The sequence below is a fragment of the Ascaphus truei genome, chromosome 3 (assembly GCF_040206685.1).
Source record: "Ascaphus truei isolate aAscTru1 chromosome 3, aAscTru1.hap1, whole genome shotgun sequence".
NCBI lineage: Eukaryota > Metazoa > Chordata > Amphibia > Anura > Ascaphidae > Ascaphus > Ascaphus truei.
In genome coordinates, this window is record NC_134485.1 from 210,247,123 (window position 1) to 210,274,464 (window position 27,342).

Below are 27,342 nucleotides of genomic sequence, written 5' to 3' on the forward strand. Positions count from 1 at the left end.
GGCAGGGGTTAACGAAAACATATCATTGGTGTCAGGGAACCCGGCTATACACTCAGGGCAAGGATCCGTGGTAGACCAGGGATACAGCCAAGCGGCAGCGAAGCTGGCGAGGGGAGGATCCTGTTCCTTTATGCAAATGTCCAATGTCATGGAAAGGATATGGAGTGTTTTTTGGGCATCAGCCAACATGAGGAGAGGGTCCACTTTTGCTATATAAATGTCTAAAGACAAGGCCAGGGAAGAGAGTTCCTTTTGGGCGTCGTCCAATTCTAAAGGGTACACATTTTCCCAAGTTAAGGGGTAACCAGGAAAGCAAATACAAGCGGCCAGCGATTGTTTTAAGTCCCGGAGGCGGTAAACCTTCATCATGAGATCACTACGGCATTTGTTTTGCAAAGGGGTTAAACCTACAAACATAATCAGATCCTCAAGCATGGGTAATATCTCACATACACTACCGACACACTTTATTGAAGTGTGGTCGGTACCGCAAGCCAGGAAATCTCCCGGCTTGCTAGTGGCCGCCCCTCGGCGTGCCGCGCGTCATAGACGCGCGGTCACGCGTCATCGGGAGCGTGCGCCCCCTGCACGCGTGTCCAGGGGCTCCCCGAGGGAGCCCTGGTGTCCCGCGATCGCGGGACAGCGGCAGGGGGTTCCGGGGGACCCGGCGGACCCGGCAGCGGTAGGGAGAGCGCCCCGATCGGAGGGCGCTCTTCCGCTGCTTCGGCGTGCGCCCGTCACACTCGGGCGCGCGCCAGGCTACTGCTGCGGCACAGAACGGGCAAATGCTCGAATAAACTGTGCCGCAGCAGTAGAAACTGGTATTCACACTGGGACTGGTTTACAGGCTGGGACAGGCTTTCAGACAGAAACTTACCAACCCTCACCACAGGGCGGTCCGAGTTTGTGCGGCCGAGCATACTGTCAGGGTTCTGCTCGCCACAAACCAGGGTCGGACCGCGAGGCTGAGGTGGGGTTGTAAAAGCACCGACCTGAGACTGCGCAGGCTGATCCGGATTGCGCAGTTCGTTGTCAAACGTAGCAGGATCAGGAAAGGAGAAGACAGCGTCGTCGTTGTACAAGCCAGGGTCAGGACAGGAGATATCAGGATAACCATTGTTCGGGCAAGAGTTCGGCAACAGGTAGTCAGGAGAGCCCCGCTTCAGCTTAGGAGCGCGGGGTTGGCCTCTGCGCGAGCGACGACCATGGCCCATGGTACTGGTCACAGGAGATGGTAGGCAGACCAGAATAGCACACCGCGTTGCTGCACGGGTGCACCAGTGCTACAGCGCAAGAGTCCTGAGCGGCTGGGGAATCCTCTGTAACAGCGCAGGAACCAGGACACGGCTTCTCTAGATTAGGGAAAGAGTAGGCCCCAGGAACCAGGAAGCTGAAGATCCACAGGGAAACCTCCGCTACAGTGCAGGAATCAGGAGACTGAAGAGCGTGGGGGATACCTTTGCCTCAGTGCAGGAAAGCAGGAAGCTGAAGACATAGGGGATACCTTTGCTTCAGCGCAGGAGAACAAGCGGGAACTTGAAGGAAGCTGAAGGACGCAGGGCGGAACCTCCGTATCAGCATAGGAGAACAAGCGGCTTGAAGGGAGCTGAAGGACGCAGGGCGGAACCTGGTATCAGCATAGGAGAACAAGCGGCTTGAAGGAAGCTGAAGGACGCAGGGCGGAACCTGGTATCAGCATAGGAGAACAAGCGAGGGCTTGTGGCAAAACAGTAGACATCCAGTTAGGACTATGCTCGGCAGGGAGCATTATGGGAAGACAGTACTAAAAGGCCAGCGGGCCAATCCCCGGAGGGGGGTGTGAAGGTACTGCTCCAATGAATGAATGCAAGTCTAGGTTGCAGTGATAGGCTGCACAGCTGCAGTAGATACCAGAGGGAGTGTGTATTGCTTTGATGAGTGAATCCAGGCTGCAGCAAACCTCAGGAGAGCTGATCCAGAACTGCACCGGTCTGCAAGGTAAGGCAACCAGTAAACCGTGGAGCGGATTCCTTACAGAATGTTCTTTGTGTCCTTGGTGATCATCCTAGATTAGAAATATAAATCTGAGAGAAACAACTCCATTTTCGATGATTTTCAGTTGTCTTGTTTTAGCACTTAGGGCAGGTATCATAGACAGTGGTAGAATTATCCCCCCAAAAAAATTGACACTAAGGGGCTTACTCTTTATCCGCTGTGGCCAGTCACACCTTTTTCGGTCTAAATTCCCCATTGAGTTTAACGAGGAATTTTGGCCGAAAATGGCCCAATCCCATAAATTAAGAAATTCTAAACCTGATTATTATTGGGCCACAGTTCTTCCGTCTTTATTTTGGAGAGGTTTATTATTAATTGTCTATTCTATAAAAAAAAGTTGGGATTTTTAATAATGTGTTTTTTATAATAAACTCTTAAAAAAATAAAGTTGAACTGCGAGTTTGTAAATAAAAAAAAGTAATGATACTCGGGAATTAAAAAAAAAAAATTAAAAAGTAGTGGTCCTCCAAAACCCAATACCGTCAACTTCTGATTTCACGATTTCTACTAACCGACTGCACACTTACTAGTATGTGATGTTTCTATTGCATTCTCATTTCGTCATGCTCACCAATTGTAAGCCTTCTCCTTGTGTTCCTTTGTGAACATTACACTTGCAAAGCATCATTGCTCATTGCATATACCTTTTGCATTTGCTACTTCAGTGCATTATAAACACATTGTACATGGTTAAAAACAGTCATAGCATGATCATGAGAAAAGTGATTGTCGAGTCGAAAGGGCAGCCATTCACACTGATTATTTCTCCTCTGTATCCTCCTGACTTGAATAGATTAGGAGGTGTAGGAGGCTTGAAAGGAATTGCATATTTGACAGGCTCAAGGCTTCATGCACTCACACTGCACATGCGTCTTTTACCCTCTTCACTGGTAGAGATTACTGCAGCATTTGATGTGACAGACATGCTAGAGCAGGGATTTGACTTGGGACCTTGAACTCCTTTAAAACAGAAGTCCGAGTGGGAAATAGATTTATTTATTTCGATTTTGAATTGCTGTCCGATTTTCTTTTTTCTGCCATTTTTCATTCCTGATAAACAGGGTTGGAGGGCTGGGAACATGGAGGTGTTGCCAGAGAAAACAGCAAAGCACTACAGAAAGAAAAAATATCTATAAAACGCTAATCCTTAGGAATTCGTAAAGGGGTAGTTTCGATGAAAAAAATAAACGGCAGAATATGAAATGACTGTTGCTGAATGAGCCCGAAAGAGGGAGTTTTGTATAGAATTGGATTAACAGTTCAAGCAAAAGTATTGGCAACTAACACAATGCCAAAGTCCATACTTACTAAGCAGTGCTTATCCATAATACACCTTACTGTCCATTCAAGGAAATGAGCCGCAAGGAATCTTTCAGCACAGAAACGCATCTTTTGTCATAGCACCACTTAATAACTGTGGCTCATGCGCTATTAAAGCTGCAGTTCAGGCAATATCCTGCATGTGTTTTTTTTATTTAATAAATCAGTTCTGTAGTAAGAAAAAATACTTTTAGCATTTTCTGTTTTAAAAAAACAACAACTTTGAAAGACCAATTTTCTTGTATTCTATTTTAACAAGCATGCTTGTACCTATAGCAATCAATTACATTCACCATATTTAAAGATGTCGCCAAACTTTGCCGATCAATAGACGGAGAACGAATTGACCGGCAGCTATGCAGTTCTTTAGGTAATTAGAGATTGCCCACATGAAACTATTGAAGTAAAAAAATAAATAATAAAAAAAAAAGACTGAACTGCAGCTTTAAGAAGTAATTCATGAGATCTGTAACAGCTATTACATACAGCAGCATTATTAGGGTAATACTGTAGGTTTAAAACCAGAGACAGAACATGAAACACAGACAGACAGAGCTCAGTGCACATCCAGTGAAACCTATACACGGTACAGTGCCTAAATATATATGTATAGATATCTATTAAATAAAATGGTCTTTTAGTTTAACATTTTGGCCAAAGTGTTGTAAGCCCCTGAGCCACTACACGGCAGACCACATCTCAAGGGTCCCTAACACTAATATAAATTCTTAATAACCTGTGCATTACCAGGAAGAATGATTTATAATAAATCTGTCTAGATGTGCACTGAGCTCTGTCTGTGTTTCATGTTCTGTCTCTGGTTTTAAATATATATTGCCATGCTCAGTAGCACTCCTCTGTGACACTTATATGCTTATATATATATATATGTTGTGGTTATTTTGGGGGTTCAATATGAGCTTGTAGGTGTCCTGTATGTTTTATAATACTGTAGGTGTCTGGTGGCCCCTTCTCAGGAAGAAGAGCAAACTCTTTTGTTCACAGCTATGTCAACGCTGCTTAAACCCAAATATTGTTAGTGTGAAAAGCAACTCGTGGTGGTACAGTAACAGCTCTGGTTGCACATTTCTGAAAGGATGTGTTGCTATAGAAATTGATTCATGGCTGTAATCATTAGGGGGTTAATGTTTACAGCTGAAATTATCAGGCTAGTGTGCTGTGTGATTAAACTATTACACCATCCAGCATGAATCACTCCTAAAGCTGAATGAAAGCTCCGTTCGGCTGCACATTGTGGCTCTGTGTTTCCTTAAAGCATTAATCCTGCACTGCAATGTAAATTGAAAATGCGCTATGAAGTTAAAACACTCAAATAGTATCATCTGTGTCAGGTTCAACATTTGTCGTATGTTTAGTATATTTATTTTTTTTAAACCAGAGACATAACATGAAACACAGACAAAGCTCAGTGCACATTCAGAAAAACTTATACACGGTACAGTGCCTAAATATACATGTATAAATAACTAATAAATAAAATGGTCTTTTAGTTTAACATTTTGGCCAAATTGTTGTAAGCCCTTGAGCCAACTGCACGGCAGACCACGTTTCAAGGGTCCCTAACACTAATATAGATTCTTAATAACCTGTGCAATACCAGCAAGAATGATTTATAATAAATTTGTCAATATTAGTTGCAAAGTTCTAAGTCTGATTGAAGCTTTTATTAACCTGTACATTACCAGGAAAAGCACTCTATTAGATTTGTCACAATGACACTGCAAGCAAGCAAGTTCCCCTGAGAGTGGGAGATGCTATGGAGTGAGCTTTTAACCATTTAAATGTGGGAGGGGGTAAGCTTCAATAGGTAGGAGGTTGCCACCCTCCAATCAGCTAAGACTAGCTGAACAAGAATTATAAAACATACAGAACACCTACAAGCTCATATTGAACCCCCAAAATAACCTGTACATTACCAGGAAAAGCACTCTGTAATAGATTTGTCACAATCACACTGTAAGCAAGCAAGTTCCCCTGAGAGTGGGAGATGCTATGGAGTGAGCAGGTTAATAAAAGCTTAATAAAAGCTTCAATCAGACTTAGAACTTTTGCAACTAATTTTGACAGATTTATTATAAATCATTCTTCCTGGCAATGCACAGGTTATTAAGAATTTATATTAGTGTTAGGGACCCTTGAAACGTGGTCTGCCGTACAGTTGGCTCAAGGGCTTACAACAATTTGGCCAAAATGTTAAACTAAAAGACCATTTTATTTATTAGTTATTTATACATGTATATTTAGGCACTGTACCGTGTATAAGTTTTTCTGGATGTGCACTGAGCTTTGTCTGTGTTTCATGTTATGTCTCTGGTTTTAAATATATATATTGCCATGCTCAGTAGCACTCCTCTGTGAAACTTATATGCTTATATATATGTTGTGGTTATTTTGGGGGTTCAATATGAGCTTGTAGGTGTTCTGTATGTTTTATATTTATTTTTTGACAGATTAAGTGCGACTGATATTTGAAAGTAAAAAAAAAAAAGGTCATTGTAACAGGGGAGTAATCCCTGTTCAAGTAATGTGCCTGTAATCTAGCAGTGTGGTGGTTAACTGCTGGTAGTCAATTAATAAACACCACCTGCCTGATTTAGATTGCTTACAAAAGCCTGTCTGTTGAGACAGGAATTGTCTCCTTAGCTCATACCTGAACTGAATTTTGGAGAGAGAGCAGAGATTGTCTTTACTCTCACAACCTGTCTTGAGCTCTGCCAGAAGACACAGCATAGCTGCTTTCAAGATACAGGGAAAACTTCTAAACCTGAATGCTGACACACCCCGAGGGAAGGGAGCTGAACCAGGAACAGAGAAGATTTTCCCTCCAAACTACAAGGAACAGATAAGACTTTTATTACAAGACTTTTTATATCTGTTCATTTCATGCTATGTGTTTGGATGGTTTCCTAATGCTAAGGAAAAGGCACAATAAAGCCTCGTTATAATTTCACCTTATAAAGTCTCCAATTGTGTACCTCTGTGAACGTCCGTCTACATATGGTGTCCGAAGTGGGACGAGAGGTGTCTATGAAGTTAAAAAGGACCGGAGATTTTTTATGTGAATTTTTTTTTAATGCTTTTTGCCTACAGTCTGAGCAACTTAAAAAAAAAATCTCATGCAGCAGAGACCAGAGTTAAAGTGATACACACCACTGAAACTTACACTGCACTGAAACTTACAAAACCACAGATGGACTCTTTCCCAATCCCAAGAGGAGAGAGACTGCTGAAGCAGCTAAACCTTATTTGCCTATCACAAAGTGTAATATGGTCATTGAAATAGGGGTTTTGCCTTCCAGCCATAGTCAGGGTTCAAGAAGTGAGTCAGCCCTTAAAAAGGGATAGGTGTTTGTTGTTTTCAAAAATTTCGCTGAAGCAGTGAATACAGATGGTGACCCACGAGTGGTACTGATTTTGCAAATAAAGGTTGCCACACCGCATAGGGCTACCAGCTGTGAATGGAGTATATGCAGAAAAGTGTGAAAATTGATACAAGACTGTGCTGAAGCAGGGGAATTTTTAGCAAACAAATGCTGAGTGTAAAATTGCCCTATAGGGGAAAAGGGATTGCTGAACTGTGTAAAAGGTATTTCAAAGCCAATTGCTGAGTGTTGAGTCACCCTGCCGGGAATGAAAGAAATAGTCCACTGCAAAGAATGTTTTTTTTCTGCAAGTCAAAAAGTCTGCCTATATATATCTTGGGAGCAAAACAGACACCCAAAGTGTGAAGTGTGAATGCCATAATACCGAAAGATGAGACTGAAAATTACTGAACTCAAGCAGAAATCCAAATTCTGTTGCTGAAGTGGAGGAATTGCACCTAGCAAGAAAATGGCGTAAAGCAAACAGAAGTTTTTACCAAGCAACCACACATTCAGCATACCTAATGAGAGATTACACCTAGCAAGTAAATGGTGTAAAGCAAATAGACATTTTTACCTAGCAACTGCACATCTTGTATACCTGATAAAAGAAAATGCATGCACAGTACTGCTGATATTGTAAAAAAATTACCCAAGAAAGAAAAGTCTACAGAGATGCCTGTGAGAGCTATGACCTCTACAAGCAAAATATGCCCACCTGTAGGACTACCACAATTGGGGGTTCTAGCAAATACAGTGGCAACAGCTGCAATAGCGCCTCCTGAGGTCAGGAAGAAAATTACACCTGATAGCCTAAAAATGGAGGACAAGATGCAGCGTTCCTGTAATGAACCCTACCCCACGGAAGAGTGGCCCTTCCAGTCCAATAAAGAGGAAGTCATCTCTTACGGGGAACCCGAACTGAGTCACACCCACAAAACACCCCAAGAATGGTGGGGGTGCCTGAACTCGGCACGAACAGAAAAGACCGCCCTCTATGATGACGAATATGGTCGACAAGAGAAAGAGCGGGAGCAGCAGATCACCCAATATTTCTGTCAGCTAAAGCAACTGCAAGAAAAGCCTGGCGTATATAATGAAGCTGCTAAAGTATCAAATAAAGAAGGAGACCCCAGTATTCCGGATGGGACGGAGTCATCCAAAACAAAAAAGCGGAAAAAGAAAAAGAAAAGCGGTTCTTCACTTACCGTGGAAGGAACAGACACGTCCACAGATCCTGTGGAGGAAAAGGGGGACCGAGTTGCCCTGCAGCCTAGAGAAAATGGAGAATTCGTCTTGCGGTTAACCGAATATCCAGAAGGCCCAAGGCAGAAGTCGTGTCCCACAAAGAAGTGTCTGTCTGGTGCCAACAGTGAGGAACCCTCAACCAACCATCCCAGGGAAGTGGAGCCGGAACCAGTGAGTGACGATCCCTTTGACCAGCCCTGAAGATGCCCTGAAAAATGCCAGGCATGACTGTGATATGCTCCATGAACAATTGAATCAAAAGGAAGATGGTTACACAGAGCTACAGAAAAATAACGTGAAGCTACAAAAAGATGTGCTCACAATTTACTCTTTAGCCAGGACAGAATTGGACGCTCTCAAGACTGAGCTAGATACTGCAAATGCTACTATTTCCGCCATGGATGAAAAGCAGAGCCAATCTGATAAAATGGTGGCTACGCTAAAGCGGAAGTATGAGGAGGCACTGAAGCAGATGACAGTCTTCCAGCAAGAGGTTCACACTCTTCGCATAGAGCTGAATGCCTCACAACAGGAGGTCAACAGTGTCCGGAAAGAGGTGGACGTATCTCAGAAAGAGGTTTAGACACTCCGCAGAGCACTGGATGCCTCACATCATGAGACCAACAGCTTCCGCACAGACCTGGAAGTTTCCAGAAAGGAACTACACAGTCTCACTGAGGAGCTGGACATTTCAAGGGACGCAGAGCACCGACTGCAGAACCAACTGCAAGGTCTGCGTACACACCTCCAGTATGCTGAGGAGAAGCAGCAAACACTACAGGAAGAAAAACTGCAGGCTGCTAAAGAGGTACAAGCGCTGCAGGAACGTCTGAATAGCCAGTACGTCCCCACAGGGCAGTATGAGGACCATAAGGCCATGCTGCATGTCTTCAGAGCATCATTGGAGGCGGAGCTTTGATACCAGGTGACTCTGTATGAGAGGGAGCGTGAGAAGGCTCAGAAACTGGAGCAAGAGCTGGAGAGACAGAGAGACTGTTCCATTCCCTTGAGTCAGTACACTAAGGAGAAAAAAGACGCAGCGGCAACCTTGACGACAAAAATTACAGAGCTCCAGAATATGAAGGAGACTCTGATACAGACTCAGAGAAAGCAAAGTGCGCAGATAAATTCCCTGAGAAGAGACTTGCAAGACGCACTCAAACAGGTTGAGACTCTGCAGACCAGTAACGTACAGATTCCTCCAATACGGAAAAAGGTATTGCTCTGCCCAAGCACCAGTATCTCACAGTAACTAATGCCCGTGAGGACAAGAGTACAGTGAGAGTTGGGGACTCCACGCAACTTCAAAACAAGATTACGAAGTTTGAGCCACCTAAGAAAGCACTAGCCAAACCTACAGCTGCCCAACAGGCAACAAACAGAGGTAGGAGTGCAGAATCAAAGCCAGAAGAATCCTTAGCTGAGGAAGCTGAAAAAATAGGACGTTCTCTGGAAAAGGAGGTGGAGGTGCAACTCAGTCCCAAAGAAGCTGAACTGGTGACTCCGTGGTGTGGAGAAGCTGCAGAAAGACCGCTTCAAGAGCAGAAAACTCTAAGGGCTAGTCCTAACTGCTCTACAACTGTTGCCATTCACTTTGTCTACAAAAAGAGGAGTGCCCGACGCAACGGAAATCTCATGACCGCGCACGCGATAAAAAGACTTTACTTGGAAAAAGTCCTCCTCGAGCGACTGAGGAGTGCTGATCTCAAGCACCTTCGGGAGGAGACAAAAATAAACTGGAGAAAGGGCTCCAATCCCAGCGGGACAGAAGATTTTCTTCCTCCATCCACTCTCATTCAAGTCACAGAAAGATCTCGAATGAGAGTGGAAGGATGGGCTTTGGCCGTGGTAAGCCCGAGCTTCCCACAAACAGGGAAGGTATCTAACAGGGGAGTAATCCCTGTTCAAGTCATGTGCCTTTAATCTAGCAGTGTGGTGGTTAACTGCTGGTAGTCAATTAATAAACACCACCTGCCTGATTTAGATTGCTTACAAAAGCCTGTCTGTTGAGACAGGAAGTGTTTCCTTAGCTCATACCTGAGCTGAACTTTGGAGAGAGAGCAGAGATTGTCTTTACTCTCACAAACTGTCTTGAGCTCTGCCAGAAGACACAGCATAGCTGCTTTCAAGACACAAGGAAAACTTCTAAACCTGAATGCTGACATACCCTGAGGGAAGGGAGCTGAACCACGAACAGAGAAGATTTTCCCTCCAAACTACAAGGAACAGATAAAACTTTTATTACAAGACTTTTTATATCTGTTCATTTCATGCTATGTGTTTGGATGGTTTCCTAATGTTAAGGAAAAGGCACAATAAAGCCTCGTTATAATTTCACCTTATAAAGTCTCCAATTGTGTACCTCTGTGAACGTCCGTCTACAGCCATGCTTCCCAGAAGAAGGTTATTCCTCCCTTTGTGGGGGAATGGCAGAGAAGGGTGTTATGGGAGAGGCTTGGGTCCTAAGTTTGAAAGAGTGTGACATGCTTGAATCTATGGATAATCATGCAAAGTGCATTCCTCGTCTTGTTTTTATCACTACTAAAATACTTACATTGTGCTACCTGTGTAGATTTCCCCTTGCTACTTTTGATGACCCTCCAAGGTACCATTTTTTGGGTGGCCTTCCACGACTGCTGTATTTTAAATATATTTTTTCTGTCCGAATATATGTTATATCAGCTGTGTCTTTCTGAATAAAACCTGTAAGTAAAAATAAATGTAAATATGAACCTTGTTAATATTCATGGCAACATTGCATTAGGTATGTGACAAGTGGTACAGTATGTGGTTCCTAATTGATACTAGACAACTGTTACATGTATACCTTACAATTATCTACCTTAAATGTAAGTACCAGTATCCCAATGTAGCGGTTAATATTTTTATATAATTGATTTGACACCTTCGTAAGAGAAAATAGTCTGTGAAAATGTAAATGACATTGCTAACTTAGCATTAGGCCATATAAATGTAACCCCCTCCCAAAGGGTTACTAGTAGGTTTGTGTATGCTGGGCCTCGCCCTGTGTTCAAGAAAGGTTAGGTTCCAGGAGGACAAGAGGAGCCTTGGGGAGAAGGTAGAGGGATGTTGTAGACGGACGTTCACAGAGGTACACAATTTGGAGACGTTTATAATGTGAAATTATAATAGGCTTTATTGTGCCTTTTCCTTTTTATCAGGAAATTATCCAAACACAGGGGGGGAACAAAGCTTCCATTCACTTGGGAGTATTTCTAGTGAAATCCTTGCAATTAGTTCACATCTCCATTAGTTAAGCTTTTCCCAGACCAAACACATAACATGAAAATAAGCAGATATAAGCAGTCTCTTAATAATGAAAGTCTTATCTGTTTAGTTGCTGTAGAGTAAGCTTCTCTGCTCTCCTGGAACCGCAGCCATGCGTGCACAGAAAATCAGCATCCAGGTTTAGAAGTCTTATTTGGTGTCTTACAATCAGCTCTGCTGTGTGGCTGGCAGAGCTCAAGACTGGTCAGCTCCAGAGATCTGGGTTTCTTTTGGTCAGTCTCTCCTGGGACTCAAGAACCTCTGCTCTGTCTCTGCAAAGGTCAGGTCTCAGTCAGAGCTAAAGAGAGTCACTTCCTGTCTCAAAGGCAGGCTTTTTGTAAACAATCTAATCAGGCAGGTGGTGTTTAGTAATTAACTACCACACTGCTAGATAAAAGGAACATTACTGAACAGGGATAAGTCCCCTGTTACATACCTCCCCTGTTTGTGGGAAGCTCGGGCTTACCACGGCCAAAGCCCATCCTTCCACTCTCATTCTAGATATCTCTGTGACTTGAATGAGAGTGGATGGAGGAAGAGAACCCTCTGTCCCACTGGGATTGGAGCCCTTTCTCCAGTTTGTTTTTGTATCCTCCCGAAGATGCTTGAGATCAGCACTCCTCAGTCGCTCGAGGAGGACTTTTTCCACGTAAAGTCTTTTTATCGCGTGCGCGGTCTTGAGATTTCTGTTGCGTCGGGCACTCCTCTTTTTGTAGACAAAGTGTATGGCAACAGTTGTAGGGCAGTTAGGACTAGCCCTTAGAGTTTTCTGCTCTTGAAGTGGTTTTTCTGCAGCTTCTCCACACCACGGAGTCGCCAGTTCAGCTTCTTCAGCTAAGGATTCTTCTGGCTTTGATTCTGCACTCCTACCTCTGTTTGTTGCCTGTTGGGCAGCTGTAGGTTTGGCTAGTGCTTTCTTTGGTGGCTCAAACTTCGTAATTTTGTTTTGAAGTTGTGTGGAGTCCCCAACTCTCACGGTACCCTTGTCCTTACGGGCATTAGTTACTGTGAGATACTGGTGCTTGGGCAGAGTCAATACCTTTTTCCGTATTGGAGGAATCTGTATCAGAGTCTCCTTCATATTCTGGAGCTCTTGTAATTTTTGTCGTCAAGGTTGCTGCTGCGTCTGTTTTCTCCTTGGTGTACTGACTCAAGGGAATGGAACAGTCTCTCTGTCTCTCCAGCTCTTGCTCCAGTTTCTGAGCCTTCTCACGCTCCCTCTCATACAGAGTCACCTGGTATCGAAGCTCCGCTTCCAACGATGCTCTGAAGACATGCAGCGTGGCTTTTAGCTCCTCATACTGCTCTGTGGGGACGTACTGGGTATTCAGACGTTCCTGCAGCGCTTGTACCTCTTTAGCAGCCTGCAGTTTTTCTTCCTGTAGCATTTGCTGCTTCTCCTCAGCATACTGGAGGTGTGTACGCAGACCTTGCAGTTGGTTCTGCAGTCGGTGCTCTGCGTCAAACTTTTCCTTGACTTCTTCTGTTAACTGAAAATTTTCTTCTTTCAGTTTTAAGTTTTCTCTTTTTAATCTTGAACTTTCTCCTTTTTCAGTCTCTGTATTCTTCAGGGCTTCTTTGCAGTCCTCCTTCCATTTACGCACATCTGCTTTGAGAATGACAATCTCCTGGCGTGAGACTTCCTTCTCTGGGTTGAGGGTCTGAAGCTCCTTCTGAGAGACTTTGAGAACTGTACCAAGATTACGAATAGTTTCTTTAGCAATGTCCAGCTCCTCAGTGAGACTGTGTAGTTCCTTTCTGGAAACTTCCAGGTCTGTGCGGCAGCTGTTGGTCTCATGATGTGACGCATCAAGCTCTATACGAAGAGTGTGAACCTCTTGCTGGAAGACTGTCATCTGCTTCAGTGCGTCCTCATACGTCCGCTTTAGCGTAGCCACCATTTTATCAGATTGGCTCTGCTTTTCATCCATGGTGGAGATAGTAGCCTTTGCAGTATCTCGCTCAGTCTTGAGATCCTCCAATTCGGTCTTGGCCGCAGAGTAAATTGCGAGCACAGTCTTCTGTAGCTCAGCATTATTTTTTCTCTCTCTTCCTAATTCTTCACAGAGCAGATCACAGTCATGCCTGGCAATTTTCAGGGCGTCTTCAGGGCTGGTCAAGGGATCGTCACTCACTGGTTCCGGCTTCCCTGGGATGACTAGTTGAGGGTTCCTCACTGTTGGCACCGGACAGACACTTCTTTGGGGTACACGACTTCTGCCTTGGGCCCTCTGGATATTCGGTTAACCATGGGACGAATTCTCAATTTTCTCTAGGCTGCAGGGCAACTCGGTCCCCCTTTTCCTCCACAGGATCTGCGGACGTGTCTGTTCCTTCCACGGTAAGTGAAGAACTGCTTTTCTTTTTCTTTTTCCGCCTTTTTGATTTGGATGACACCGTCCCTTCAGGGATATTGGGGTCTCCATCTTCATTTGAAATTTTAGCAGCTTCATTATATACGCCAGGCTTTTCTTGCAGTTGCTTTAGCTGACAGAAATATTGGGTGATCTGCTGCTCCCGCTCTGTCTCCTGTTGATCATACTCGTCATCAAAGGGAGCGGTCTTTTCTGTTCGTGCCGAGTTCAGGCACCCCCACCATTCTTGGGGTGTTTTGTGGGTGTGACTCGGTTCGGGTTCCCCGTAAGAGATGTCTTCCTCTTTATTGGACTGGAAGGGCCACTCTTTCGTGGGGTAGGGTTCATTACAGGAACGCTGCATCTTGTCCTCCATTTTTAGGCTATCAGGTGTAATTTTCTTCCTGACCTCAGGAGGCGCTATTGCAGCTGTTGCCACTGTATTTGCTAGAACCCCCAATTGTGGTAGTCCTACAGGTGGGCATATTTTGCTTGTAGAGGTCGTAGCTCTCATAGGCATCTCTGTAGACTTTTCTTTCTTGGATAATTTTTTTTTTCAAAATCAGCAGTACTGTGCATGCATTTTCTTTTATCAGGTATACAAGATGTGCAGTTGCTAGGTAAAAAGTCTATTTGCTGTACACCATTTTCTTGCAGGGTGCAATCTCCCCGCTTCAGCAACAGAATTTGGTTTTCTGCCTGAGTTCAGTAATTTTCAGTCTCATCTTTGGGTATTATGGCATTCACACTTCACACTTTGGGTGTCTGTTTTTGCTCCCAAGATATATATAGGCAGACTTTTTTACTTGCAGAAAAAAAACATTCTTTGCAGTGGACTATTTCTTTCATTCCCGGCAGGGTGACTCAACATTCAGCAATTGGTTTTGAAAAAACCTTTTACACAGTTCAGAAATCACTTTTACCCCCTATAGGGCAATTTTACACTCAGCATTGGTTTGCTAAAAATTCCCCTGCTTCAGCACAGTCTTGTATCAATTTTCACACTTTTCTGCATATACTCCATTCACAGCTGGTAGCCCTATGCGGTGTGGCAACCTTTATTTGCAAAATCAGTACCACTTGTGGGTCACCATCTGTATTCACTGCTTCAGCGAAACTTTTGAACACAACAAACACCTATCCCTTTTTTTAAGGGCTGACTCACTTCTTGAACCCTGACTATGGCTGGAAGGCAAAACCCCTATTTCAATGACCATATTACGCTTTGTGATAGGCAAATAAAGTTTTAGCTGCTTCAGCAGTCTCTCTCCTCTTGGGATTGGGGCAAAGAGTCCATCTGTGATTTTGTAAGTTTCAATGCAGTGTAAGTTTCAGTGGTGTGTCCCTTTAACTCTGATCTCTGCTGCATGAGGTTTTTTTTTCTCAGACTGTTTGTAGGCAAAAAGCATTAAAAAAATTTCACATAAAAATCTCCGGTCCTTTTTAACTACAAGGACACCTCTTATCCCACTTCTGACACCAAATGTAGACGGACGATCACAGAGGTACACAATTTGGAGACATTTATAATGTGAAATTATAATAGGCTTTATTGTGCCTTTACCTTTTTATCAGGAAATTATCCAAACACAGGGGGGGAACAAAGCTTCCATTCACTTGGGAGTATTTCTAGTGAAATCCTTGCAATTGGTTCACATCTCCATTAGTTAAGCTTTTCCCAGCCCAAACACATAACATGAAAATAAGCAGATATAAGCAGTCTCTTAATAATGAAAGTCTTATCTGTTTAGTTGCTGTAGAGTAAGCTTCTCTGCTCTCCTGGAACCGCACCCGTGCGTGCACAGAAAATCAGCATCCATGTTTAGAAGTCTTATTTGGTGTCTTGCAATCAGCTCTGCTGTGTGACTGGCAGAGCTCAAGACTGGTCAGCTCCAGAGATCTGGATTTCTTTTGGTCAGTCTCTCCTGGGACTCAAGAACCTCTGCTCTGTCTCTCCAAAGGTCAGCTCTCAGTCAGAGCTAAAGGGAGCCACTTCCTGTCTCAAAGGCAGGCTTTTTGTAAACAATCTAATCAGGCAGGTGGTGTTTAGTAATTAACTACCACACTGCTAGATAAAAGGAACATTACTGAACAGGGATAAGTCCCCTGTTACACATGTATTCATAAAGTAATAGAACGGACTAGCCCCCCCCCCCCTTTATTTGTTAAGTTATAGACAGGCACATTGCCCTTTAAGCTAGAATCCCAGAAGATGGCTAGTGGAGTCTAGCATGTCCCATAAGGTGGGAAAGCAGCACGCCACAGAGGGCCTCAGTAAAGGGGACTCCCTGGTGTTGATAGATTGTCTCTACCCCCAGATCCGCACTAGTATTTGTCCCTGTATGGAAGTGGCCGTTCCCATATAGGTCAAAGGTATCATTCATTACAGGGGACCAGCCAGGATTCCCGTAATGGGCCCAGATTGAACAGGTTATTATAGATGGTTTCTCCAAAGCAACAAAGGGGGTCCGGGTCCCATAAAAGTAGAGCAACTAAGTAGACAAACCTCTCTGAGTATTAGAAACACTCATGAAAGGGTAGAGCCCCTTCAAATTTCCCTGTGCTGCAGAGATTCACTCCAGGTATATGAAGTCCATTTAAATCAGCAACATGATAATAGACCATAAAGGGTTAACACATATGATGAACAGCAAGTGAGTCTACTGACTCTCCCCTAATGTGGGAGCAGCCTTGCAGCATACAGAGGGTTGACCCAGTAGGTTAAATAACCTGCTAAGGACCCCTCAAATGTATGGATAATGCAATGAAAGTGGCTGTTCCCTGGGGTGCTTGAGAATAAGAAATAAACGTACTCAGTTCTTTCATTGGTCTCTTCCTGTTGCCATGCTCCAGGCTTGTGGGCAATAGAGTAGCAGAGTATCCTCTCCATAGGAAAGTGATCAGCGGGCACTGCTTGGAAAAAATGGCAAGAAGGCTGGACTGTGCAAAATATATATAAAAGCCTTTATTGGTTCCCGGCAAACATGGATAAATAAGGGGAGAAGGAGTCCTCCCTCAGCGCTCTGACGCGTTTCGTCCGCACAGGGACGTTGCCAAAGAGTGATTTCACTCGTATTCCATTATCCTGATATACAAACCAAAACCGGAAGTGACGTCGCGCTACTCACTCCGTTGTCCCACCCACATTAATCAGTGGGGAGTGTATTATGCAAGAGAGCCGACGTCACGCCCGATTAAGACCCATATATGCACCCATAATCTGTCACAGAGAAAGGGAACATGTGTAAAAAGTAATAATAATAATAAATAAAAAGTAAATAAAAAGAGAAAGAAAATAAATGAATGATAGGGCTCTATTACTAAGCTCACCCACATGTATATATATATAAACATATGTGTAAGAACACCAAGTAGCAATGTTCCTCTATCTGTAACAAATTCATGATGAATCATGACAAGTAATGTTTTTATGTTAGAAAATAATGATAATAATGTATAATATTAAAAAACAGTAAATGCTGAAGGGGACAAGAAAAAAAATATATATAGAAAATATATATAAAAATAACAATAAAAATGAAAAAAATAAAGATAATAATCATATATGTGAAAAACAATAATGGAAGCAAACAATATATGCATAATATCAAAGCAAAAAATGAAAAATGAAATAATATATCTGTATACATTTAAAATACATGTACACAAACTTAATACATATATAAATAAATAACACACATATGTCTCTAAATACCTTAAAGGAACATATACATATAATATATAAGGTAATAATATTCTTATTAATTATAAAGGCTGAAGTATTCCAATGGGTGATAATCAATCCAAAGGAATAACAAAATATCTATAAGAGACATGTGAATAGTGCAAGATGTTGAAACAACTTTTGAAAAATAACTCTATGCAAAAGCTCTATAAAAAGCTATATAAAAGAGCTTTTTTATATATTTTGTTATTCCTTTGGATTGATTATCACCCATTGAAATACTTCAGCCTTTATCATTAATAAGAATATTATTACCTTATATATTATATGTATATGTTCCTTTAAGGTATTTAGAGACATATGTGTGTTATTTATTTATATATGTATTAAGTTTGTGTACATGTATTTTAAATGTATACAGATATATTATTTAATTTTTCATTTTTTTGCTTTGATATTATGCATATATTGTTTACTTCCATTATTGTTTTTCACATATATGATTATCTTTATTTTTTTCATTTTTATTGTTATTTTTTATATATATTTTCTATATATATTTTTTTTCTTGTCCCCTTCTGCATTTACTTGTTTTTAATATTATCCATTATTATCATTATTTTCTAACATAAAAACATTACTTGTCATGATTCATCATGAATTTGTTACAGATAGAGGAACATTGCTACTTGGCGTTCTTACACATATGTTTATATGTATATACATGTGGGTGAGCTTAGTAATAGAGCCCTATCATTCATTTATTTTCTTTCTCTTTTTATTTACTTTTTATTTATTATTATTACTCTTTACACATGTTCCCTTTCTCTGTGATAGATTATGGGTGCATATATGGGTCTTAATCGGGAGTGACGTCGGCTCTCTTGCATAATACACTCCCCACTGATTAATGTGGGCGGGACAACGGAGTGAGTAGCGTGACGTCACTTCCGGTTTTGATTTGTATATCAGGATAATGGAATACGAGTGAAAGCACTCTTTGACAAAGTGCCTGTGCGGGCGAAACGCGTCGGAGCGCTGAGGGGACTCCTTCTCCCCTTTTTTATCCATGGTTGCCGGGAACCAATAAAGGCTTTTATATATTTTTTGCACAGTCCAGCCTTCTTGCCATTTTTTCCAAGCAGTGCCCGCTGATCACTTTCCTATGGAGAAGATACTCTGCTACTCTCTGAGTATTAAGAGTGGGCACTTATGTAAGTACAAATACTGTAATGCAGTACAACATTGTCGGATGTGAATGATGTGTCCCCGTGCCTGGGGACACAAATAAAGATGTATGTTGTGCTACAAAAGTTCCATCCCTGCTATCTCATCGCTCTGCCACCTGTATCCAGCACCCTGAGTCAAGGTAACCTATGCTGAGTAGTCAAACACTGTACACCGAACGAATCTTCCTAGAAGCCAGGCATAGAGGGTTACATAAATATCTGTGATTTTCCTGCTGAAAGAAATGTACGTCTCAGTTTTTATATACTCAGTCACTGCCCTCCACATTCCGTTTGCTAGGAAGTAAATCTGAGAGAAAAGTGAAAGCAGGAGATATGTGAACTTAAACATAGAATCACTACGTATTTGCTAAAACTGAGCAAAAATAGTTCCTGGTTCAAGTTCAATAGAACATATGATATAAGGTTTATTGAGGTTATTTGTCTCTGATCTCCACTGCTTTTTTTTAAGACAAATCACTGCACCTTCAGATAATCCATTAATTGGCTCCTGTTTTCTTTAAGAATAAAATTAATCATCCTTACATTTAAGGCTCTCTTTATTTTGAAACTCAGACATCTTTACGCTCTTCTTAACTTCTTTTCATCTTCCCAACATTAATACCCCTTGTCTCATCATCTTATACTTACCTCCAAGTAAGTTTGCCCCCCCCCCCACCATGATCCCACATTAAAGGGTGCACTGAAAACTATCTGATACCACACTGACATCTTCACTCCTCCTCTGACATCTGGCACTAAATGAAAATGAAGATAATAATTCAGTAATAATGAGGCATGACTAGGGTGACCAGATTTTGAAAATGAAAAACCGGGACATTTTTTTTTTTTTTACATAACAGTTTATTTATTATAGTATACTTATACTTACTACCATTAGTCCTTGTTACATAGTTGTGTGTGTGTGTGTGTGTGTTGACCTCACTAATCGAACAAAAAAAACCCAGATGTGAATGATTCTGAACCCCTTAACCAGTGTCAGGAGGACCCTCTTCACAATTTCTAAAGCAGCAATCCCGCCTGGGATCTTACCTGATCCGCAGTCCCTCAAGGTACTATACTGGAGGGGAGGTGTTTCCTACCTGTCTTCCGAGGTCTCCCGTGTGAAACTTGACTCAGATCTGGAAGAAAGAAGGGTAGGTTACTTCGGTGTAGTTATAAGGCAGTTAAGATAAAACAGGGAGGGTGAGAGAGACAGAGAGAGAGAGGGTGAGAAAGACAGAGAGAGAGGGTGAGAGAGAGAGGGTGAGAGAGAGGGTGAGAGAGAGAGAGGGTGAGAGAGAGAGGGTGAGAGAGGAGGTGAGAGAGAGGGAGAGAGAGAGAGGGTGAGAGAGAGAGGCAGACAGAGAGAGAGAGAGAGGCAGACAGAGAGAGAGACAGACAGAGAGAGAGACAGACAGAGAGAGGGTGAGAGACAGACAGAGAGAGGGTGAGAGAGACAGAGGGAGAGAGATGGAGGGAGACACATGGGTACACACACACACACTGGTACACACACACACTGGTACACACACACACACTGGTACACACACACACTGGTACACACACACACACACACACTGGTACACAAACACACTGGTACACACACACTGGTGCACACACACACACTGGTACACACACACACACACACACTGGTAAACACACATACTGGTACACACACACACACACTGGTACACACACACACACACACACACACACACACACACACACACACACACACACACACACTGGTACACACACACACACACACACACACACACTGGTGCACACACACTGGTACACACACACACACACTGGTACACACACACACACACACACTGGTACACACACACACACACACACTGGTACACACACACACACACACACTGGTACACACACACACACTGGTACACACACACACACACACTGGTACACACACACACACACACACACACACACACACACACACACACACACTGGTACACACACACACACACACACACAACACTGGTACACACACACACACTGGTACACACACACACACACTGGTACACACACACACACACACACACACACACACACACACACACACACACACTGGTACACACACACACACACACACACACACACACACACAGACACTGGTACACACACACACAGACACTGGTACACACACACACAGACACTGGTACACACACACACACACACACACACAGACACTGGTACACACACACACACACACACACACACACACACTGGTACACACACACACACAGACACTGGTACACACACACACACACAGACACTGGTACACACACACAGGTACACACACACACTGGATTACAGACAGAGGCAGCCACGAGCAGGCGGCTCCCCACCTCCCCCTGCACCCACCCCCGCACCCATCTCCCGAACCAAGGGGACCGTAGGGGAAGAGAGCGCCAGGACAGGAGACAACGGATCAAAAACCCACCTCATATCACCCCGGGCGGGCAGAGGGGGGGGGGAGACACCGCGCAGAGGAGCCAGGAGCGGGCAGACACACACACACCACGTGTGATCTGCCGCAGGAAGCGGAAGCCCCGCCCCCAGGCACGCTGGTCCTGCCCCCCACCCCCAGGCACCCTGGTCCTGCCCCCCGCCCCCAGGCACGCTTATCCTGCCCCCCCCCAGGCACCCTGGCCCTGCCCCCCCCCCCCCCCCCACGGCACCCTTCCTTCCATCCATTCCCACATGCCGGGCCTTGGTGAAGGATGATGCCGGGGGGCAGGGCTTAATGCCGGAACGCAGGGGATTGGCCAACAAGGTAGGAAACTGCCGGGGGGGGGGCCATTAAAAAAAAAATACTTACCAGCCGGGCTGCTGCAGTCTCCTCCGCGCCGCCGCAGACTCGCGCACAGCGCACCGCAGCTTACTCGCGCACCGCTGGCGATGCTAAAAAAAAACGGGAACACATGGAGGAAAAACCGGGACATTTCCGGGACACACAGGAAACCGGGACAGCTCTCGAAAAACCGGGACTTTCCCGGCAAAAGGGGGACGGGTGGTCACCCTAGGCATGACTCCTTAACCACACCAGCCTCTCTCTTGTTCTGTACTATGTGTTTGCACTCCTCTTTTATTTAACAGGAATGTCTTTACTTTTATCAATATATGGTAATGTACGAGTGCTAGATTATTTTTATATCACTGCCTTTTCTCACTCGTATTGTTGACTGGTATAAACTTAAGATAACATATACAGTGATCGAAATAGAAAAAGTAGAGGTTAAACGCACATATATAATATAAAGGCCAACTCAGACCATTTATTGGTGAAATAAAACCAAGTGCACAATTTACAATTAACATTTATAGTGCAGAATCCTAGATATATGAAATCAGTCAAGCAACGTGCATGGATCTCAGAAACAAATGGGAATATAATTAGTCACATTTGTATTTTTAAAATGCATGATGAAAATGAGTAGTTCTACAATGATGCTACAATTGTTCTATTTTACAGTGAGAAGTTTTTGGTTACCCTAATATAAAATCAAAGCTACTGTAAAATACTGTATGCAGCTCAATGTCATCATTTCTAACAGTGTGGCAGATATCCAATTTTTGTTTTTCTCCATCATTGCTGCAATGCTTCTGGTAATATCATTTAGAATTTTGACAGATGTGGTCTTAAAAAAATCTTATTATTTCAGCTAATTATGTAAATGCATACTTTTTTGCAGTTGGTGTATTGTACTGTTACTGTATTTTATTAGCTAATATCTGAAGTACTGCTATCTGTGACAGCAAATACGTAGCAAACGTTTAACCATAATGAATTACGCCATGGAGCTGCTAGATAGAAACATATAACAACAACATGCTGTGTTATGTGTGTATGTAGGTATGATGGAGCGAATAAGACAGCATTTGAATTCTCTGTCAGTGATTTATGTGGCTTCTTGCTTCTGTTACTTACTCCACGAGCATTGTGTACGATGAGACCTAAGGAGTACGTCCCTATTCTGCTTCTCATTATTGCCCCTGCATTTTTACCCGCAGTGCATTACCAGAAGATCATCCACAGGGACATCAAACCCTCCAATTTACTCCTGGGAGATGATGGTCACGTCAAAATTGCAGACTTTGGTGTGAGCAACCAGTTTGAAGGCAATGATGCAGTTTTGTCCAGTACTGCTGGGACACCTGCTTTCATGGCACCTGAGACTCTTGCAGATTCTGGCCGCGGGTTCAGTGGGAAGGTATGATGTGCTGCAGTGTTCTGTCCTGTCATAATTTACGTGCAGTGTGGAACCAGAAGGTTGTACGAAACAGGCCTGAAATCCTAATGCACTAATTACAACTGCAGGCCTGTCACCTGGTGCACCTTGCCATAAAAAAAATTCAATTTATTTAACAAACATATTTGTGCCATTGAAAAATGCAATAATTTTTTTTTAAATCATACCCTTGGCAACTACCACCTTCACTCACCCCCTGTACCAACAACACCATACCGGAATGGGCAAAGTGCTATTAACCAAAGATGGCTAATAGCGCTTTTCCCCATTCAAAAAACCATTACAGTGCAATGCATTCAAATAAATGCCATCCCCCACACCCCCTAACACATACAGTACAGTAATGGGCAAAATTACTATTATCCAGGTAAGGATAATAGTGCATGGGCCCATTAAATATAAAACCAGCTAGCATAAAGTAAATTTAAAGTTCTACTTACCCCTGTCAGGGTGAAGGCCGTCCTCTCTGTCCTCCGTGGGCAGCAACATTACAATAAAAACGAATGGCCACTAACACCCTCATCACCTTAGCAGTTAGTAACCGCTATAGTAATTAATAGGTTAATCTCCCTCCCCCATTACCCACCCAGAAGGCCTAACCACCCTTCCCGGGGCAACTAACCCCACCACCACCCCCGCTACCCAATGATTGGCATAGTGATAAACCTGCCACACTGATAATGAATGGACAAGCTAAAAAAAACAGCACAAAATAAAACACATTATATTTGAATAAAACAAGCATTTGACCATAAACCAATTGATTGGCACAGTGGTAAACCATGCCCATAATATGAGCATGGTTTGCCACTATGGCAATGAATGGGCAAGCTACAAATAAAAAAACAAACACCAAATAAAATACATTACATTTAAATAAGAAGGGAACACGTCATATGCATTTAAAAGCACTTAAAAGCATTTAAGAGACTATCCACAAAATAAAGTGCATGGCAGCAGTGAGGTTTATGATGTAGTTTTACTTATTCAACATATTTTTGGGGGGATTTGGACATTTTTGTATTTAATGTCTGGATAATGAAATTTGATGTATCCATCCTGGATTCTGCTGGTACAGAATTACAGTTCATTAAGTCCTGCGTCCTGATTCCTGTCCTGTGATAATATTTTTTTGAGGACCACAAATACATATGTGCATATTACCAATGTTTGCATTGTATAAAATGTGAATAACATGAATTAATTTTAATGAATTAATTTTTTTTATTTATGTTTTTTTTATATAGAATTGAAGTAGGGGATCTCCAGAGCTGAATCCTGTTAATTTCAGCTCCGGGAACCCCTGCTTCCGAAGTAGGTGCAGTAGCTGCTCCAGCTCAGCATGCATGGCTTTAAAGTTTAAAGCACCCGTGTCAGGTGGGCCAATAGAAAGCCGCACCGATGACGTCACGGCTTCCTGTTGGTCCGCAGGGCGGGAAATCTCTGACGAGCCGACATATTGTCAACCCTGGTAGCCGAGTGATGCGGCTACCGGCACCTAATTCGCAGGTCATTATCTCCAGAAGCAGGGGGCCCCCGGAGCTCAAATTAACGAGGTTCCGCTCCGGAGACCCACTTGCTCAATCCTGTATATATACTTTTAAAAAAAATGCAAAACAATCTGCCACTTTTGATTGCCTCCTTAAGTGTGAAATGATAGGACTTTTACTGAGTTGCCCAGTTTTAATTGTATTTTTGTTGTTGTTGTAGGCACTTGACACGTGGGCCATGGGAGTTACCCTTTATTGTTTTGTATTTGGAAAGGTAAGTTACCTTGAAAACACTTAAGCACATATTTACTAGGCAGTGCTGTGCCATAAGTCACCTTCCAGTGAAGTGAATGAGCTGTAAGGGGCTTTATGGCAGAGTACCATTTAGTAAATATGCCCCCTAATTGCATGTGGAATAGAACATATTTAGTAAGATAGCAATTGTTCTAACCACATTGAGCATCCATATATTTTGTGGGCATGCATATAATAAATACTGCAAATGGAGAGATTACTTTGGTATGCTTTGCAAGGAAAAAACCTACTGTACTAATAAAAGAAAGATCCCGTACTACTTGCGTGAGATTCATAGTGAAGTTCGTATACAGGCTCCCGAAGCTTTGTCATCTGTTTGCATCTGGAAGCATGTCTAACTCAGAATGCAACACGCTTAGGTCAGTGGAATACAGTGTGAGATCAAATTGCTGGCACTGTGCAACTTACAGTTTTTAGTCAATAACATTAACAGTTCTTTGCTAATACGTAAAGCATACTGTAGCTGTGACTTGTTTGTGTCTTTTTTAGTGCCCTTTTATAGATGAGTACATCTTGGTTCTTCATAACCTTATCAAATACAAACCAGTGGTGTTTCCAGAAGAGTAAGTAAAATGTTAAACTTAAGTTCTGTTTGTACTTGCTATGGTGCTACTGCACCTAGTGAGGGATTGTCAAGATATAATCTGTAGTGTTCAGGTGGTCTCCAAAGATTTATGGGCTGTCCATGTAACCCCTAAGAATTCACTTCATGCAGTTCCAACACTCCCAGCGCGTCTTGGAACGATCTATATTGTTGGCTGTTTTCCAGGCCTGCTCTTTTTAATATATATACGTTAGGTAAATGTTGAGGAGCAGAAGTAAATAGGGTAGTAATTCACATTATCCTTGACAATGAAATGTCTTTGGTAGAGAGAGAGAGAATTTTCCTCTTGTACGATGGCCAAAATATCTTAACTAACTAGTATAGCAGGTACTACAGATATACTGTTGAACATTAAAATGTATTAAACATAAGATTCTTGGCTTGGATTCTTGAAGATTTCGGAACCCTTCACGTGATTTGAAGAAGTGCTGCTGTCACTTTCCATAGAGCATTAAAATACGTATATGCACATATTTATACAGCGGAATTCAAAAGGGTGCATTGTCTTTTTTTTAATGTAAGCTGCTCTTTCTCAGCCAAGAATCTTATGTTTAATACATTTTAATGTTCAACAGTATATCTGTAGTACCTGCTATACTAGTTAGTTAAGATATTTTGGCCATCGTACAAGAGGAAAATTTCCAACCATTATGTTCCCCCATTAGTTACACATGCAAGTTGTGTAATACTTTAATAATTTGGAATTACTCATAGCCTACTGTTACAGTGCAGTTATACTCTGATCTTTACTTTTAACATTGAATTCAGTGAAACTTTACTATGCCTATGGTTTTACAGCAAATGGAAATAGCCTTTAACAATGGAGAAAAAAAATCCGACCATATTTAACTAGTTCAGTAGCAATTGTTATTAACATTCTGAAAATCAAACACATCATTTGTGAACCCTCAAAGGGAGATGCGGTGCTCTCACAAGCTTAAAGAAGAAGTACTATATATTTGAGAATGAACATGATGCATTGTATATTGAAACTGAGTATCATTCTTCTGAGGTCTGTCAAGTTTTGTTTTGCTCAGTCAAGCTCATTCAGTACAAGGGGACCCCGGTCTACAGCTTCCACATCCATCACAGGCTTATCCGCAAAAAGCATTACCCCCTTATGAGTAGAGAGGCCATTTGCGTCTGGTTCAGGATCCTTAAATTGCAGTACATCAATCTTGCTGCAGTTCTCCGCACACACAACCATTACTGTAGTCTTGTGCCTTTTTCCTTTGCAAAGACGAGTGGACAGAGTTGCATCTTTAGTTGCATAATTACAGATACCGTTCTGTCTCATTCTAGTCAAAGATTAAATCTTTATAGCGGCTGCTTTCATCGTGAGGAATCTGGTTTGGGCCATGTGGGCACGGTAGTATGACGTAATGAGATAGACTTTGGTCACAGAATCAGTACCTTGTGTGGGTCACTGTCTGTAGCAGTCTCCCCAGTCAGACTGTGGTGTGTCTTTATCCAACACAGTGGACCTTTGTCTGCTGGTTCTGTAGCCTTTCATTCTGGTCACCTCTGCACATGGTTCTTCTGCTTGTTCTCCTGTTGCTTAAGCTGTTGCATGAACTGTTGCAAACTAAAGCACTACAAAATTTCCCAACGGTCTCCAGGGCCCCTTTGGGATTGAAGGGCCAACTCTCATCCCACTTCAAACACCGTTTATTGCTTTAACTATTTACGCTGCTAAACAATATTTAAATAACTCAGAAAAATGTTGACTGGACAATTTCCTGCCCACGTTATGCTATTTTTACTTTTCTTCTAGCCCTCTAAACGTTCTTTCATCATTTATTTTCCTTTTAGACCAAGCATAAGTGATGAACTTAAAGACTTGATTGTGAAAATGCTGGATAAAAAACCAGAAGCAAGAATAACCGTTCCAGAGATAAAGGTTTGTATTAATAGATAGATTCCTCCTGTCGGTGGCATTTCATTATTCTTACTATGAGTGTTCAGGATTTCAAAGAGTGTAGATAGAGGGCACACCAATCACATTTATGTGACTCATGGAGGATAAGGAAACATTCTGTAAAGCCAACAGTTAATAATGTTTAAAGAATGTATAAAACCATTATTTCTCGCAGTGTGCTAAACCTGTGGAGC

At 42.6% G+C, this 27,342-nt stretch overlaps 1 protein-coding gene across 3 annotated transcripts in view; it reads left to right on the forward strand.

Moving 5' to 3' along the window:
- The window catches only part of CAMKK1 (calcium/calmodulin dependent protein kinase kinase 1), a 328,954-nt gene that overhangs the window by 262,125 nt on the left and 39,487 nt on the right, over positions 1-27,342 (forward strand). For all 3 annotated transcript variants that reach the window (XM_075589999.1, XM_075589997.1, XM_075589998.1), the window contains exons 10-13: positions 22,583-22,782; positions 24,532-24,585; positions 25,116-25,189; positions 27,043-27,130. In XM_075589999.1, coding sequence (XP_075446114.1) covers positions 22,583-22,782; positions 24,532-24,585; positions 25,116-25,189; positions 27,043-27,130 — 416 coding nt within the window. The remainder of the gene's footprint in view (positions 1-22,582; positions 22,783-24,531; positions 24,586-25,115; positions 25,190-27,042; positions 27,131-27,342) is intronic.